Source organism: Heliangelus exortis, chromosome W (assembly GCF_036169615.1).
Source record: "Heliangelus exortis chromosome W, bHelExo1.hap1, whole genome shotgun sequence".
In the NCBI taxonomy this organism is placed as follows: Eukaryota; Metazoa; Chordata; class Aves; order Apodiformes; family Trochilidae; genus Heliangelus; species Heliangelus exortis.
The window spans coordinates 14,038,734-14,053,634 of NC_092453.1; the positions used below are offsets into that span (position 1 = coordinate 14,038,734).

At 38.0% G+C, this 14,901-nt stretch overlaps 1 protein-coding gene across 11 annotated transcripts in view; it reads left to right on the forward strand.

Moving 5' to 3' along the window:
* NEDD4L (NEDD4 like E3 ubiquitin protein ligase) overlaps positions 1-14,901 on the forward strand; it is a 119,535-nt gene that overhangs the window by 90,818 nt on the left and 13,816 nt on the right. For 4 of the 11 annotated variants that reach the window (XM_071729786.1, XM_071729791.1, XM_071729784.1 and 1 more), the window contains 8 exons: positions 497-556; positions 4,665-4,796; positions 5,263-5,382; positions 7,384-7,581; positions 9,060-9,137; positions 10,641-10,695; positions 10,785-10,841; positions 14,149-14,207. In XM_071729786.1, coding sequence (XP_071585887.1) covers positions 497-556; positions 4,665-4,796; positions 5,263-5,382; positions 7,384-7,581; positions 9,060-9,137; positions 10,641-10,695; positions 10,785-10,841; positions 14,149-14,207 — 759 coding nt within the window. The remainder of the gene's footprint in view (positions 1-496; positions 557-4,664; positions 4,797-5,262; positions 5,383-7,383; positions 7,582-9,059; positions 9,138-10,640; positions 10,696-10,784; positions 10,842-14,148; positions 14,208-14,901) is intronic. The other 7 variants (XM_071729790.1, XM_071729792.1, XM_071729785.1 and 4 more) reach the window with 3 other exon arrangements.

Sequence of the window (14,901 nt, forward strand, 5' to 3'; positions counted from 1 at the left end):
TTTATCTTCTAGCAACTAAACACATGCTTTCTCTCTAAATACAGTGCTCTTCTTGACTGTATTAATTCTTACTGAAAATTCAGTGTCATCTTTTTCATCTGACTACTTCTGTGCACTCACTGATGACCAGAATATACCCATTTTGTTTTAAAATACCAAGTTTATGGGCACAGCATGCAAGATATTTTTGAGGGAAAGAAAAAAAATCATGTTACATTTAGAATAATTATTGTTATTATTGGCAATACTGAAAATATAAAGCTGGATATAAGAACTCTTGAAAATAGTTCCCTTGGTGGTTTTTATATAAGATTCTGACATTATTATCAGTGCTTGATGACTCAGGGTTTTTTGCTATTATCTTAAATATTATTTCTACCTAATTGCTCTCTTTTAATGAACTTGTCTGTGATCCTTAATCCTAAAGATATAACAGTAATCTGAGACCTTCACCACTATCTGTCACTTATCTGTAACATTAATTATCATTTAACAGCAGAGTGGTCCATCTAGGAGAGCTCGTTCTTCAACTGTCACAGGTGGTGAGGAGCCAACGGTAATGATTCTCTTTATCAAGCATTATCTCTGAATAAACTGTGGGGAGATTTAGGTCTTGTACAATAAGGAACTTTTTTTCACAAAGCAGCAGTGTGTTGAATGAAACACAGCCACTGAATCCATAGTTTTGCTGTTGTTGTTGTTCCAAATTTTCTGAAAACTTCTCAAAGCAGTGCAAGGTCAGTGGGATACCTGTGTGTCTGAGAGCCATGGACATGCCTCTGGGTTTTAACAGCCTGTGCAGCGAGGAAATGCCACAGGCTTCTGAGAAATGGAAGGTACAGCACCTCCTTCATTAAAAACAGAAAGAACCAGAGCTTAGAGGCATCAAATCAGCAAATGTGTAGCTGTGGTTTTGGCTTCCCTCTGTCTTCCCTTACTCTGCTTTAGACTAATTAATTTCAATTCTTGAAGTTGATCCCAATCTGAGAACCATGGCAGTACAGTGATCTACCTCATAGCTTTTAATGGTCTTATTTAATGCCAGTTTTCATTTTCCAGTAGATGTTCAGCAGTCCAAAATGAATTTTTTGCTTTGATCATTAAGTGTTTTTAACCTGATTAAATGTCAGTCTGAAGCAATTTATTTATTGAAAACAGTGTTACAAGAACTATCATAAATAGCTTTTGTGAATAGATGTGCACCTATTTATTTATTTTATTTAATTTAAGATTGGTATTTTTTTTCAATTTTTACGTGGTAATGTTAGATCTTAACTTGGGTGTTGATGCATTATTCTGTAATACTGTCTCTTTTTACTGGGTTTTTTGAATTTCAGAATTGGGAGAGCATATTTGTGTTCCTGCCAGCAGAAAATTCTTGTCCCTGCAAAACCTGCCTGACTTGCTAATCTTGAGTTAAAATGTGTGCTTTGTTGAAGTGTAATGAAAAGGTCTTGTTGACAGAGCATTTTGTCTTGATTATACCTTTTAGAGCAAATACCAGTATTTTTCTGCAAAAAACTGAGTCCAAAATTCACTGAGTCATAATTAATACAGCTGTATGATAGACAGTTCACCTCTCTGTATTGCAGCTTCCTAATGGGGCCCTAATCCCTGATCTGTCTTAATTCAGTGTGTGTTTGTACTGAAACCCAGACCTTTGGAGGACTTAGGAATTAATCAGGGAATCCATCCCTCTCCCCTCCTATCAGCCAGGTGGTTTACACCCGTGGGGCTCTCTGGGGAGCAGGCCCAGCCCAGGGCTGTCTCTCTGAGGACTCAGGACCAGGGATGGCAGACACAGGGCAGTGGTGAGGCAGCAGCAGCTGTGCTTCAGCCTGTCAGCAGTCACCCGGGAGTCCTCCAGCACAGCAGCAGAGCCAGGAGGGGCATTTCCTGGCGGACTGCTCTCATTTCTGTTGGTTTGCTCTGCTGCTGGAGAGAGTGACAGGAGGAGGACACCGACTGTACTGAGCTGTGCTTGGTCTCAGCAAGTTCTGGGGCCCCAGGAGGCTGTTAGGGGGCACGTCCACACAAACAGTACCTGAATGTGTCCCCCCGTGGCTCTGAGTATCCATGCAGCTCATAAGGTATTGATACACTAAATATTGCTGTGACAGGGAAAATACTCTAGAGCATCTGCTCTAGATACAGCTGGGCTGACTTTATGTTGTCCGGGGCAGAAGATGAGTAAATCTGTTCCTTGAGTGTGTGTAATGAAGTATGTGTTGATGACTGTAGGTAAAGTCCATGTTTAGGTAAATATATCTGTAGTTATTAACCACTCTGCTTTTCAGGATTTTTTTTGTCGGTTTGTTTTAAAGTCCCCGAGGACCTTTGTCATTCCTCTGTGAAGGGCACATTGTAAAACTGGACCCAGTAATTGAGTAACTCCTGTTATTAACCCAATGAGCAAAGACCCTACATGAGGTGACAACAACAGATCTAATGTTCTGCACAAAAACTCAGTCTGCATGCTCTGTTTCTCCTTTATCTAGCACAGCAGCACTTCTCCATGAGATGCCCTGAGGCTGCAGGAGTGAAAATAATAGACCTTTGTGTTTGATACAGGATAGACTGTTTTCTGTGAAAGGGCAGGAGGAAAACCTGACTGTAAATCAGAACTGGTTCTGCTTTGGGCTTACCGACTAAAAAAGGTTTTTAGGTCTTGGTTTGCTTGGGCTTTTTTTTTTAAATAAAGCAAAATACTGTCTGATATAAAGACACAGCTTTAACTTCCCTTCAATATGTGAATTGGATTAATCAGCTATGGAGCAATTTGACCTGTAGAGCAGAAGAGAATTCATAGTCTGCATGTGTTTCTTAGCCACATTTCCACACTGTGCCCAGTAACTGTTCACAGACATTTAGCTTTACAGTCAGTCTTTTCTTCAAACCATGATTTTAAGTGAACCATCCTGCTTCTTGCAGGAAGATCTGGTAAAAAGCATCTCCTAAAAAGAATTCATGAATCTTCCTGTAAGCAGTAAATTGCTGGGGGTGAGAGGCAGCAGACAGAGCTGCTTTTGGCATCTTGGGCTCTGATACAAGTCCTTCTCTAGCTCAGATGGCAGAACTGTTTCTTCCTAATCTGAACACTGCCATCAGCATCAGCTCAAGGCCTTGCAGAAAATGTGATGCTCAGGTGCAAGAAGCACAGTAAGTTTATCAGAGGAGAGAAATGCCATGTATGAGTGCTGCAGCCTGTTCAGGGGAAGCCATGATCAAAGCAGACTGCTAGATCAGGGCATTTTAGTTCATTTCCTTGGCATTATGAAGCTGCCAATTTCTAAAGGAATTGGTGTTACTGATGAGGAATTAAAGCACTGCACAAACTGGTAAGGCACGTCAGGCGCTGATTTTTACTCCCTCATGTGATGAAGGCCTTTAGGTTTCATCATTCTGCTATCAAGGCAGGTACTTTGAAAGAATGAAGCAATCTCTGGCATTAATAAATGAATGTATGTTTTATTGTGATTAATAATTAAACCGAGTGCATACAGAACCAAAGATACAGACATGGACACTGAAAAGCACTTTGCACGTGCCAAGCCTGTGATGCAATTATCAAGACTCAGAGGGTAAAAAGTGTCCTGCAGAGGTTGGCAGTGTGGGGATGGCAGGAGTTCCTGATCTCTCCAGCTCTGAGCATTTACATCAATCACTTGGGAAAAACACCTGTCCTCATATTCTCACTTTATTGTTTGCTTCACTGACAGCCAGGATTCCTGTTCTAATAAAGCTTAATAAACACAGAAATTTGTGTAGATTTGTTCAGGTGCAGAAAGGGTCAGTATTAACTATTCTCTCTAGGCTATTTTTCTTCAAGAAGCTTTGCCATTTGTGCTGCAATGTTTTTTCTTTTTCCTCTCTATGTCCCTGAAAAAGATGTCAAATTGGTTTGTTTAAGCATTAAATATTTCCCTTACAGGAAGCACACAGTAACATAATTATTGTGTTGAATAGTGACATAACTTGCTTAGTGATAATTTGTGCCTTTGACACTGTTATCTTTATCCATATGTTTTGATTAGAACATCTTTCTTGTGGAAGTTTTAGTAAAAAAAAACTTTTCATATGAAATTTGGGGCTCTAAGTTTAGGGTGTATCTTGAGTCTTCAGGACATTTAACCCTGAATGCAACACTTGTACCTATAGCAAAATGGTTAAACTTCAGTTTACCACAAGAGTTTATTGAAGCTGATTCAAGACACTCTGTGGTAAAGAACAGACCTTGGAAAATCTGATGTGACTGCACAGTCACTTCAATTCTTTCTTATCCATAGGAATGGAAAAGAAAAACCCAAAAATAAATCCAGAATAAAACATGTACATTTTAACTGAAAATTATTAAAACATAAGTTCCTTTTTGTGTGCAATCTACAAATTAAGAAGTTTGAAAGCTGACAAGCTCAGCTGATAGTGAATGTGTGCAAAGGTGAATCAAAAGACCCATTGTGAGGAATAGTGCTTTGCCTCAGAGGTGCAGCAGACAAACTTGTATTAAATGAAACCAAAAAACGTATTTTCCTGCATGTTTGATGTGCCTTCAGTGTTGTAAGTTAACAAGTTCCTTTTTTTTTCTTTTAAACAACTTTTAAACTTACAAACTACTTTCTGAGCTATTATAAAATAACAATGCAGTAATTTTTTTGTCTGAGCAGCCTTCAGTGGCCTATGTCCATACAACCCCAGGCTTGCCCTCAGGCTGGGAGGAAAGGAAGGACACGAAGGGCCGAACCTATTATGTCAATCACAACAACAGAACCACCACATGGACACGGCCCATCATGCAGGTACAAAGAGCTGGAGCAGTGCTGAGTTGAGACTGCAAATACTTGATATATGTTGGGGATCATTGCAGGGGAAGCAGCTCCTCAGAACTCTGAAATTTAAAAAAAGATTCCTCAGCACTCTCATGACCATTCCGGATAATCATAAAAACTTGCAGTGATTGGACTTTTTTGTTACTTCTTTTAACTGTACTGATTTTAAAGTACTGATTGAGCTGATTGCTGCAATGGAAGGAATTCACAGAGGTATATAACAAATAATAAAAAAAGGCAAATTCATTTTTAGGATTGAATGTGAAAGTTGTGCTTATCTATTAGTCGTACCTCTCCAGTGCAATTAAATACTTGATCTCTACGTGAGTGTATTTAATATTTCATCATCGTAATAAATATTTGTATCGTTTTAAGTGTCTTAACTCTGGGTGAGCTGTTCCTGATGATTTGTTAACTTGGTTTGCTTCTGGAGCAGCTTGCAGAAGATGGGATGGTTGGAACCACAGCAAACAGCAGCAACCATCTCAGTGAGCCCCAGATACGGCGGCCCCGCAGCCTCAGCTCCCCCACAGTCACTTTATCTGCTCCACTTGAGGTGAGAAACAGCTGCCAAGAAAGATCCCTTGTCTCTCACTTCTCATTCTTTGTTGGTCTCATAACTTTTATTTTCTTTAGCAGTTTCCTGTCTGGATCTTTACATTGTACAATACTTGGTACAACAAACAAAAAAATACAACAAACTTTGTGGTCACTGAATGGTGTGTTTAAATATGAATGTTTGGTTTGATCAGCTAAAATGTGATCTGTGTGCATGCCTGAAACACACGGTGTTCTGATTCCATGTGTCTAGAAAGTCAGAAATACTTTTTTAGGTTGAAACACTTGTTTTGCTGCTGATAACTTTGAAAATATTACATGCAACTGAGTTTGGAAAACCTCTGAATTAAGATACTGATTGCATTTTTTATTCCTTGTCTTTCAAAAGGGTATTTAATTTATTCTAGGTATCTTTAAAAGTAATTTGGAACACTGATGAATGATGTTCTCTGCAACCTACCTGAAGAATAACTTCAGTGGCTTCTTATGCTGTCAGAGACAATGTGTGTTTTAAAACTCTTTTGAAAGTGTGATTAAAACTCTTGAATCAATTAACGGTGGCTGTGTTGAGGAGAGAAGGTTCTGGCAAAGCACTTGAGACTTAAGCTTTTCTTTCAGGGCAGTCTCTTTCTCCATAGCTACGAAACTCGTGTTCACTTCAGAATATTCAGATAAACAGTTTGGTTCTTAATTTGTTCAGTGAGCACAAGCCACAGGGGTGCTAAAGAGCACAAAGTTGTCATCTTATACCCACCTTTGCATTGATAAAAAGAAAAAAACCCAAAAGAATAATTAAAAAAAAAAAAAAAAAAAAAAAAAAAGGAAAAAAAAAGGCAGCTAAAGTGCAGACTTATTAACATTAACATCTTCAAAGGATATAACCACAAGAAAAAACAGCAGTTTGACCTTTTTAAAGTTACTTCTTTTATTTAAATAGTAATTTATTGTAAAATGTTCCACTTCTTTGTGTATGAGACATGAAAACCTTTTATTTAATGCAAAATATTTTAAATAGTATCTCTGAACACGGCAATCTAACTGCATTTTCCACAAATGCAGCTCAAAACTATCCACAAATAAAGCTAGAGCAATTTTGTAAAAACTCACATTAGTGCCTCATTTTCTAATATAATACAAAAAAAAAAAAAAAAAATAGTAATTTAATGCAGGCTAAGTAAGAGAATTGCCAGAATAAGCATATAGAGATTTACTGACTCTTAATAACCAGCAAAACAAGAAGAAGAGAGGCTGTTATCACATGTCAGCTACTGAGAGTGTGTTTTTGAAAATAACTGTAAATTCCAAATGCAAACCAGATTTACACACACTGCTTTAGCCTTGTTTGCAGGCTGTGATGGTCTCTGTTTTCAAAGGTGAGTAAATCCAGACACAATTTGTCAAGCTGTTTAGGCATCTAAATGTGCAGTTTCCCAATTAAATTTTTTAGAAATTGAACACATCTTGCAACTTCAATTTTTAACCAACAGGCATTGATCAGTCGATCAGTTTTGTGGCTCTGGTCATTTATTTTAAAAAATTTAAAAATTGTCCAAAATCTGTAGTTGCAAACCTTTTTTTTTTTTTAATGATGTCTTAAGTTCATATTTAACTGTTTTGTCTGAAGTTATGGTTCAGAAATGCATTGTCAAGTGGATAACATCACATTCAGGATAATCTCTTGTTGCCAGGTATGCTGCACCATGAAGCATAAAGCAATGCTTTGGGGTTTTCTGTCATAAAATGAAATATTGCAGGGCAGCTGCAATAAAAGATCTCGTGAAATGTGAATGCTGAGGGCATTATCATTACAGAGGGAGGTGATAAGACTCAGAATCGTTCCCAGCAAAAAGCTCAGGATGTGATAAGGAGCAGAAATGAGCACCAGGGAGTCAGCCCAGCACTTAATTATAGTATTAATTGTATCTGGAATGAAACACTTTACCCTGTTGAGAATACTGAGGGCCATTTGACAGATCTTAACGTCTTCCCCTTTCCTCAGGGCATGAAGGACTCCCCGGTGCGCAGGGCGGTGAAGGACACCCTGTCCAACCCCCAGTCCCCCCAGCCCTCACCCTACAACTCCCCCAAACCTCAGCACAAGGGTGCTCAGAGCTTCCTGCCCCCGGGATGGGAGATGCGGATCGCGCCCAACGGCCGCCCCTTCTTCATCGATCACAACACTAAAACTACCACCTGGGTAAGAGGAACTGGAAATATGTTGCCATCTCTTGGGTGTTCCTGTGTTCCAGCCCTTGTACCCCACACCTTATTGTGCCGTTTGTCTTGTATCCACGAGGGGATTTGAGCAGCTAAATTGTGGAATCCCTTTAGTGCTGCCTTTACTGCACTCACAAACTTTCCTGTGCATATCCTCCTAGGGTTTGGTGCCTTCATACACCACGTACCAGGCAACAGTGTGTTTGACCTTTTAATACCTGACAAACCCTTGCACACAAGTACAGCCCTTTAAATGTTCCAGCTTTGGGTTTTAGAGGCACTCAGAGCAATGGAGATTTGGGGTGTTGTTTAATTTGAGACTGCCCATAACTGTAGTGTTGCGTTTCACTGTGACTGTCTCTGGGTTTTTAATTCACGTAATTTATGCTGTCTCCTGCAGTTATCAGAATCCATTTGATTACTCCACTTTATGCCATGAGGATCCATTTTTCAATAATTCTGCAAGTTTGGTCAACAAATGGAAGAAATAGAATTACACTAGGGGAAAAAATGTCAAAGACAACACAGCAATTCACACCAGCCTTGAAACATGAGCTGTTGTTGGGCACCACTGGGGTTCCCAGTGACCACTACTTACCAGTTGTATTTTACTGGTGGTCCTTAGTGCTGTTCCTAGTGCATGTGGGTGAATTACAGGAATGGAAATCTCAAGCATTTCTTGTCTAGATTTTTCTTCTGTGACCTATTTTACTTACCCCTTTTTGCTTCATTTGGACATTGATGTAGTAATACCTGTGCATTACTAAAAATGTAAGGAGCTCATTTTCATCCTTTATGAGCCTTTTTTGTCATGGGGTGGCTTATTTCTCCAGTGCTTTTAAGAGCCAAAAATTGTCACATGTATCTAAATGCCACTTACAGGAGTGCCTGTGCCCCAGAGAGCAGGGCTGTGTCTCTGGATCTACCACACTTGACAGAGTCAAAGCCTTACATCACTACAACTAACTCTTAACATTTAAAAAATCATTTCAGTATATAAATGCTATATAAATTATATACATGTAATTTATATAATTTAATATAATTTTTATATATTTATTGTTATTATTCTTATATTTTGATATATTTATTTATTATTTTATGCTTATTATTTAATGTATGTTTATGTATATTATTTATATTTATTATTATATGTTTATATAATTTATATCATTTAAATTATATGTATAATGTATAGATATATTATAATTTTTATATATAAATATATATAAGATATAAATTAGCTATATAAATGCTAATAAAGCACGTGACACATCCACATCTTAAATGCTCTACCACTTTTATATATTTTGCTTTCTTAAGAACAAAATAATAACTGTAATTGAGGAAGATTTATGTTCCAGACAATTTAGTGCTTGACTTAGTGTGTAGATCTAACTTGGATTTGTTGGATTGATCTTGATCTGTTGGATTTACAGTTCTGTATTTCTGTTACAGGAGGATCCACGACTGAAATTTCCAGTGCATTTAAGATCAAAAGCATCATTAAACCCTAACGATTTGGGCCCTCTTCCTGTAAGTGACAATGTGTATGTATATAATATATACCTGCTACCTTGTGAGATCTGGTCTGTTCCTGCAGTCATGCTGGATGTGGACACGTACGGTGCTGTCCTGAAGAGACTAAAGCTGTGATTATAAACAGCACCACAAAGCTTTATTGTGACCTGTGAGTCAGTCAGGCATTTCAAAGCCAGCCCATCATGTTTCTGAAATGATTGCCTCTTTCTTCGCTTACCTGGAGCTTTGAAGAAATATACCATGGTTTTATCTTTATGTTCTTTTAGATAATTACCTGAGTATTTTAAGAAAAAATGGAGCAGATCATTCAAAGCAAGTTCTATGAACATACCAGCATATATTGGCATTCAGAAATCTAAATAAATTCTGGTTTTGCAATGAAACTTCCATATTCTGCAGAGAAAATGATCATTTTAGCATAATTTTTGTCATACTTATAGCCAAAGTATAATACTGATTAGCAGCCATGTCACATACAGATCTTTGCTTTGTTTTTAAAAAACTGCATCCCTAATAGCAGAGAGGAGTCTATGAGGAGTCATATTTTTTCTAAGGTGCTGTTTTTTGCAGTGTAGTGTTAATTGGACTCATTGCCTCATCTACACTAAGTGTGCTTCTGAGAAATGGCCATGGCAATTGTCCTTGGAACTCAGCAAGGGATTGTCATGAGCTCTCTGAGTGCTCCTGTGTGTTTTACAGACAAGCTGCCTGCACACAGATGTGGCAGCAGAAGGGGCTGCTGCCCGCCCAACAGGACATGGTAGATTAAATTATTTTAGTTTCAGTAAAAATTCTTAATTGTGCTCATTTTCACTGAGGTGTTAAACAATACATTTTAGAATGAGGTAAGAGTGACTGCAGAATTTATCAAGAGTTTCTCAAAAAAGATAGAAATGAAATTTCTCATCTATGTTTTATAGAGCTCTTAAGCTCATATGGAGCATTCAGGTGGACTGAGTGCAGGCAGGACAGAGTTGCACATAGTACCTGTGTGCCATTTCTTCTCCTTTCTATACTGTACTTATCTGGAAGATGAGCAAAGGGAATGGATTTTGAAAGGGAAGAACTGAGGACTAGGTTTGACATTCTTACCCCACTGTAATGGGATCCTGGCTTATGAATTCACAGTAAATATCTCACATGTGTTTCAGGAGCTTAAGCTCTCAAACCAAAGGAGTGATGGACAATCTCATCTTTGTGATCATTTTCTCATTGTAGGCAATGGGTACAAACCCTGATGCACCAAGTTTCCACTTCCAACCTTAAAAAAAAAATATTTACTGTATTTGCTACTGTTACCTGTGTAAATAGTCAGCTCTTTGAATCTCCCAAGATTTTTGTCCCTGACATAATGCATCTGTGATCATTTTGTGTTTTTTACCTCACGAGCATCTATCAGGCATTTTAAGTAGGTGTGGATAATGTGTTACTTCAAGCTGTGTAGAGTGGCAGTACTTCACTTATTTTCTCTCTGTGTTTTTTATTTCCCAATTCCAGCCTGGCTGGGAGGAAAGAATACATCTGGATGGAAGGACATTTTACATAGACCATAGTAAGTAAGCCCTCAGGTACTACAGCAAATAGACAAAGGGAGGTAATAAGTATTGAAGTGAAAGTTTTATAATTTTACTCTTCATTTAGGAAGCCAGGTGTTGATATGTGGAGACATTGATACCAGAGACTTAGTGCCCTCATACGGTACTGTATATTCACTGAAAGCTTGCTTTTAATTGGCTCATCAAGCTTTGTCCCTCTCTGACTTGTGAAGCATTAACATTTCTTCTTTGTGGTTTCTTTTGTTCTTGTTGATATTTTGGATTTGTTGTTGTTGTTGTTGATGATCCCATGGCTTATTTGCACTTAATAAATTAAAATATACACTAGGAATAGAAAATAAGATGAGAAAATATCATATAGCCACAACTGCATATATAGGCAGTGGAGAAATTAGCACTGATAAGTACTCTTCCCTCTCTTTAAGAAGGTCTTGTGGCAGTGCTGATTCTGATCTTATTTCCTATTTGTAGCATGTTAAACTGCACCCAGCCCATTAATATTATTCAGTTCTGTTAGTGAAGTTCTAGTGTAAGTGATGTTTCATTGTAGACTTGTCCTATGACAGCATCTCAGAACTACTGTGTGAGTTTTTGTTGGTGTTTGAAGTTAGAGCAGCCCAGAAAGGTTGGGTTGTTTCTTCTTCCTCTTTTTTTTTTTTCTTTTCCTTTTGTTTTGTTGTTTTAAGACTCCAGCAGGACTTTATAATGAGATATTTCTATTGATGGCATAATACTTACAGAAAGGGAGAACTCACAAAACCACTAGAAGAGGGAACATACTCCCCAAAAGTGAAAGAATTAAAATCTTAAACTGCTATACATATAGGACAGTATCATATTTTTCCTTCAGTATCAGAAACACTGACTCTGATCCTTATCCTTATCTGTAGTTGTATATATGACATTATTAAATCATTAAAAAACACTCAGTCCATTCCTGGGATAAACTGGCCATCGTCTCATTCTCTGCTGAAACAATTAAGATGCAACAAATGTCAGTTTCATTATTAGAATACAAGGTAAATGATAAAAGTGTTGGCAGAGTTGGCTCCTATTAATTTCCTGGTTCTCCAGGTCCATTTTGTAATTTTTCTGCAGAACTATCCAGTCCTATTTTTTAACTGTAAAAAGTCCAGTGCAACCAGCACAGAAACCCTCTCCTGTGGAGCAAGCTAACTGCTGTTAAGCATGCCATATAGACTAGTAAAGCAAAGTACTGCTAAAATCATGTAGGTATCACTTGTAGCCTGAAAATAGAAATGTTTTAGATTTTAACTGTAAACAGTTCTAATTTCTGCAGCAGTCAATCTTCTAATCAGAAATACAGTCTCTACTTCTCTAAGGTTGGTCCTTAGCTCAGCATTATTTATCATCCATGAATAAAATAGTGTTCTCTGATCACTGTAACAGGGACATACCTCTGCATTTCATAGGAGCCTTGTAGGAAAGAATGATCTACCTGTACCATGAAGGAAAACACAAAGGTTTTCCAGCTGTGTTCACAATAGTTATTGGTGCCTCACTGACAGAGGGGTGGACACATTAAATGGGTTCCCCTCAAAGTCTGTCTTGGATCCACCATTCTTCAATATATTCATCAGGGATTTGATCAATGAATTAGGGAGAATTAGTTCATTAGGAAACAACAGTGTAGGAGAGGTGAGAGGTGCTCACTGTAACAGGATGAGAAAATAGAATCAGTCTGGCAAAGTGTCACTGTCATGTGAAATAGGATGCTGCTTAATAAGAGTTGCAAAATATTACTCAGAATGGGAAAAATTAGCAGAACTTTGGTTGAAAAGGGCATGAAAAATATCATCAGCTGGACATGAGTTAACTCTTTCTGTGAGGCATCAAGAGGAGTGTCTTCAATAAGACCTGAAGCAATCCTTCTGATCTCCTCACTGAAATATTCTGGGGAAAAATCAAAGATTTGTCAGTAATATTGTACACCCTAAAGTAAGACAATAAGAAAGCATTGACAACCTTTCAGTAATTTCCAGTTCTATTATTCTTTTCTTGGTAGAAAATTACCAGCATGCTGTGTGGCTGTCAGTTGCAAGGAGGTGCAAGAAATTAATTGGTATATAGACAATATGTAGACAACTTCAACTAAGAAGTTGAAGCGAGAAGGAAAAGGGACAGAGGAGGCATCATACCTTCCTGCCAGGCTCTGGTCTGTGGGTTTCACGTGGGTTCTGGAGCTGTCAGCCCAACAGCTTTCCTGCTGCATTTTGATAGGCACTAAGTAGCCTTAATATGTAAAGGAAAATTAAATAGCATTTAATATTAACTGATAGATCAAATTTGATTAAATGTGCTTCTCATCTTTTTGAATTTTCTTCAGTTAACACTTAATGAATGTCACCTTTCAGATCCCAGTCCATTTTAAAACTACCTTAGGTTGCTCAAAACTTACAGGTTTTTTCCAGCTTTAGAAAAATGATACATATTTGTGTTTTAGTGTCAGGGGTTTTGGTTTTTTGCTTTAGCAATAGTAGCCATAAAAACAATGTTCATGAAACTTAGTATCTTTATTCCCAAACCCACCTATTACAAATATTAAAATCTGAACTACCATCTTAATACACAGGTCATAAATCAAAGCAGTGCACCTAGCAAGCAAATGTGTTGTTATTATTACCCTTTCAGGGAAGAAATTGATTACTTTAAACCTTGCCACTGCAGGTGGCATCTAGTTAGGGTTTTGGAGCATTGTCTTACTGTTGCAACATCATCATTTTGTTGTGATTCTGTTGTGTTCAGAATCTTGTGAGGAGCAGTTGTCTGGAGGCAGAGAGAGTCTCACCATGGTCCTGTATAACCTCACCATACACCCCCTGGAGCTCTTAGACCCTGTAGATGGAAGGAAGTGGACTCTGTGTGTTACTGCCAAAGTCTCCTTTGCTCAGAATGGAATGGGCTCTAGTACTGTCACCAGGTGGTTCTGCCTCCCTTAATGGTCCTGCCAATGTTTAGGAGTTTCTCTTTTTCAGAGAGATTTTAACTCCTTCCAAATTTAAGCGCAGACTGTCCTTTAAAAGTATTCTAGATTTTGGCTGTCTTTATGCAAAATTTTAAAAAAGTCAACAGTCTTTCATTTGGCAAAGTTTTTTGGATTTCTTTACCTTTCAGGCATGAAGTCTGTGCATTTCTAGTATGAGTTGAATCCCAGACTGTGTCCAAACAGAACGTGTTTACTGCTACAGCTGAAACACAAGCAGTGTAGATGCACTGGATTCTGCTGTAGTTTTGCATTTTTGAGTGAGTGTTTTCAACTAAACAGTGTGATGGGGTTTTGGTGTAGGTGGGTGAATGCAGCCTTTTCTAACCCTGAAATACTAAGTTGTGGAAATGTTAGGAAAAACAGTTGCAGGGATATAAAACCAACATACGTCCTCAGTGCCACACCAGAGAAGTAATGATAGAATTCCTTTTTTTAATTACAGATAACAAAATTACCCAGTGGGAAGACCCCAGACTGCAGAACCCAGCGATCACTGGCCCAGTAAGTACTGCTGTATTTTTTTTCCTATTAAATGCTGTGACTCACATAGATTTGGAAGAGGCAGGAGGCATTGCTGAGCAGCAGGTCATGCCTGTTCCCCAGATCTCCTGCTCTGTGACTTGGAGTGTCTGGGAAACATTCCTGGACAGTAGATGTGCAGCAGTCAAAACAGACTGAGGGTAAAAAATGTTATTTCAAATAAATTACATCTAAAGTAATGTAAGTGTCAAATATTCCTCAGTTGTGGGGTTTTTTTAAATTTCTCCACAGTTGCTTATACTGTAAATTACTTTGTATGGAACAAACAATATTAAATCTTTGCATCTTATCTTTTATTCCTCCACTGTGTTAAAATAGCATGTTTCAGCAGTAAACTGGATGAAGGGAATGTGTCTGCTCTGAATCATAAGGTTGGAAGCACTTGGAAATTTCAGATGAAGTGTGCTGAATACTGGACTGTAAAGTTTTAGGGAGGTTTTAAGGTGTGGGAGAAAGGTTCATATTTAGCCATTCTGTGGGTCACTATTGACAACAGAGTTTTACTGAGCTGAGATACAGTGCTATTAATTTTTAGATTCTTGGATAGTAAAAACCTGCTTCCATTCAAAATGGGAGAGTTGGGACTATGTGGCTTCAGAGTATAAAAAAGCTAGAAATTTGGTCTCTCAGTTTTAAAAGACATAAAATTTTCTGC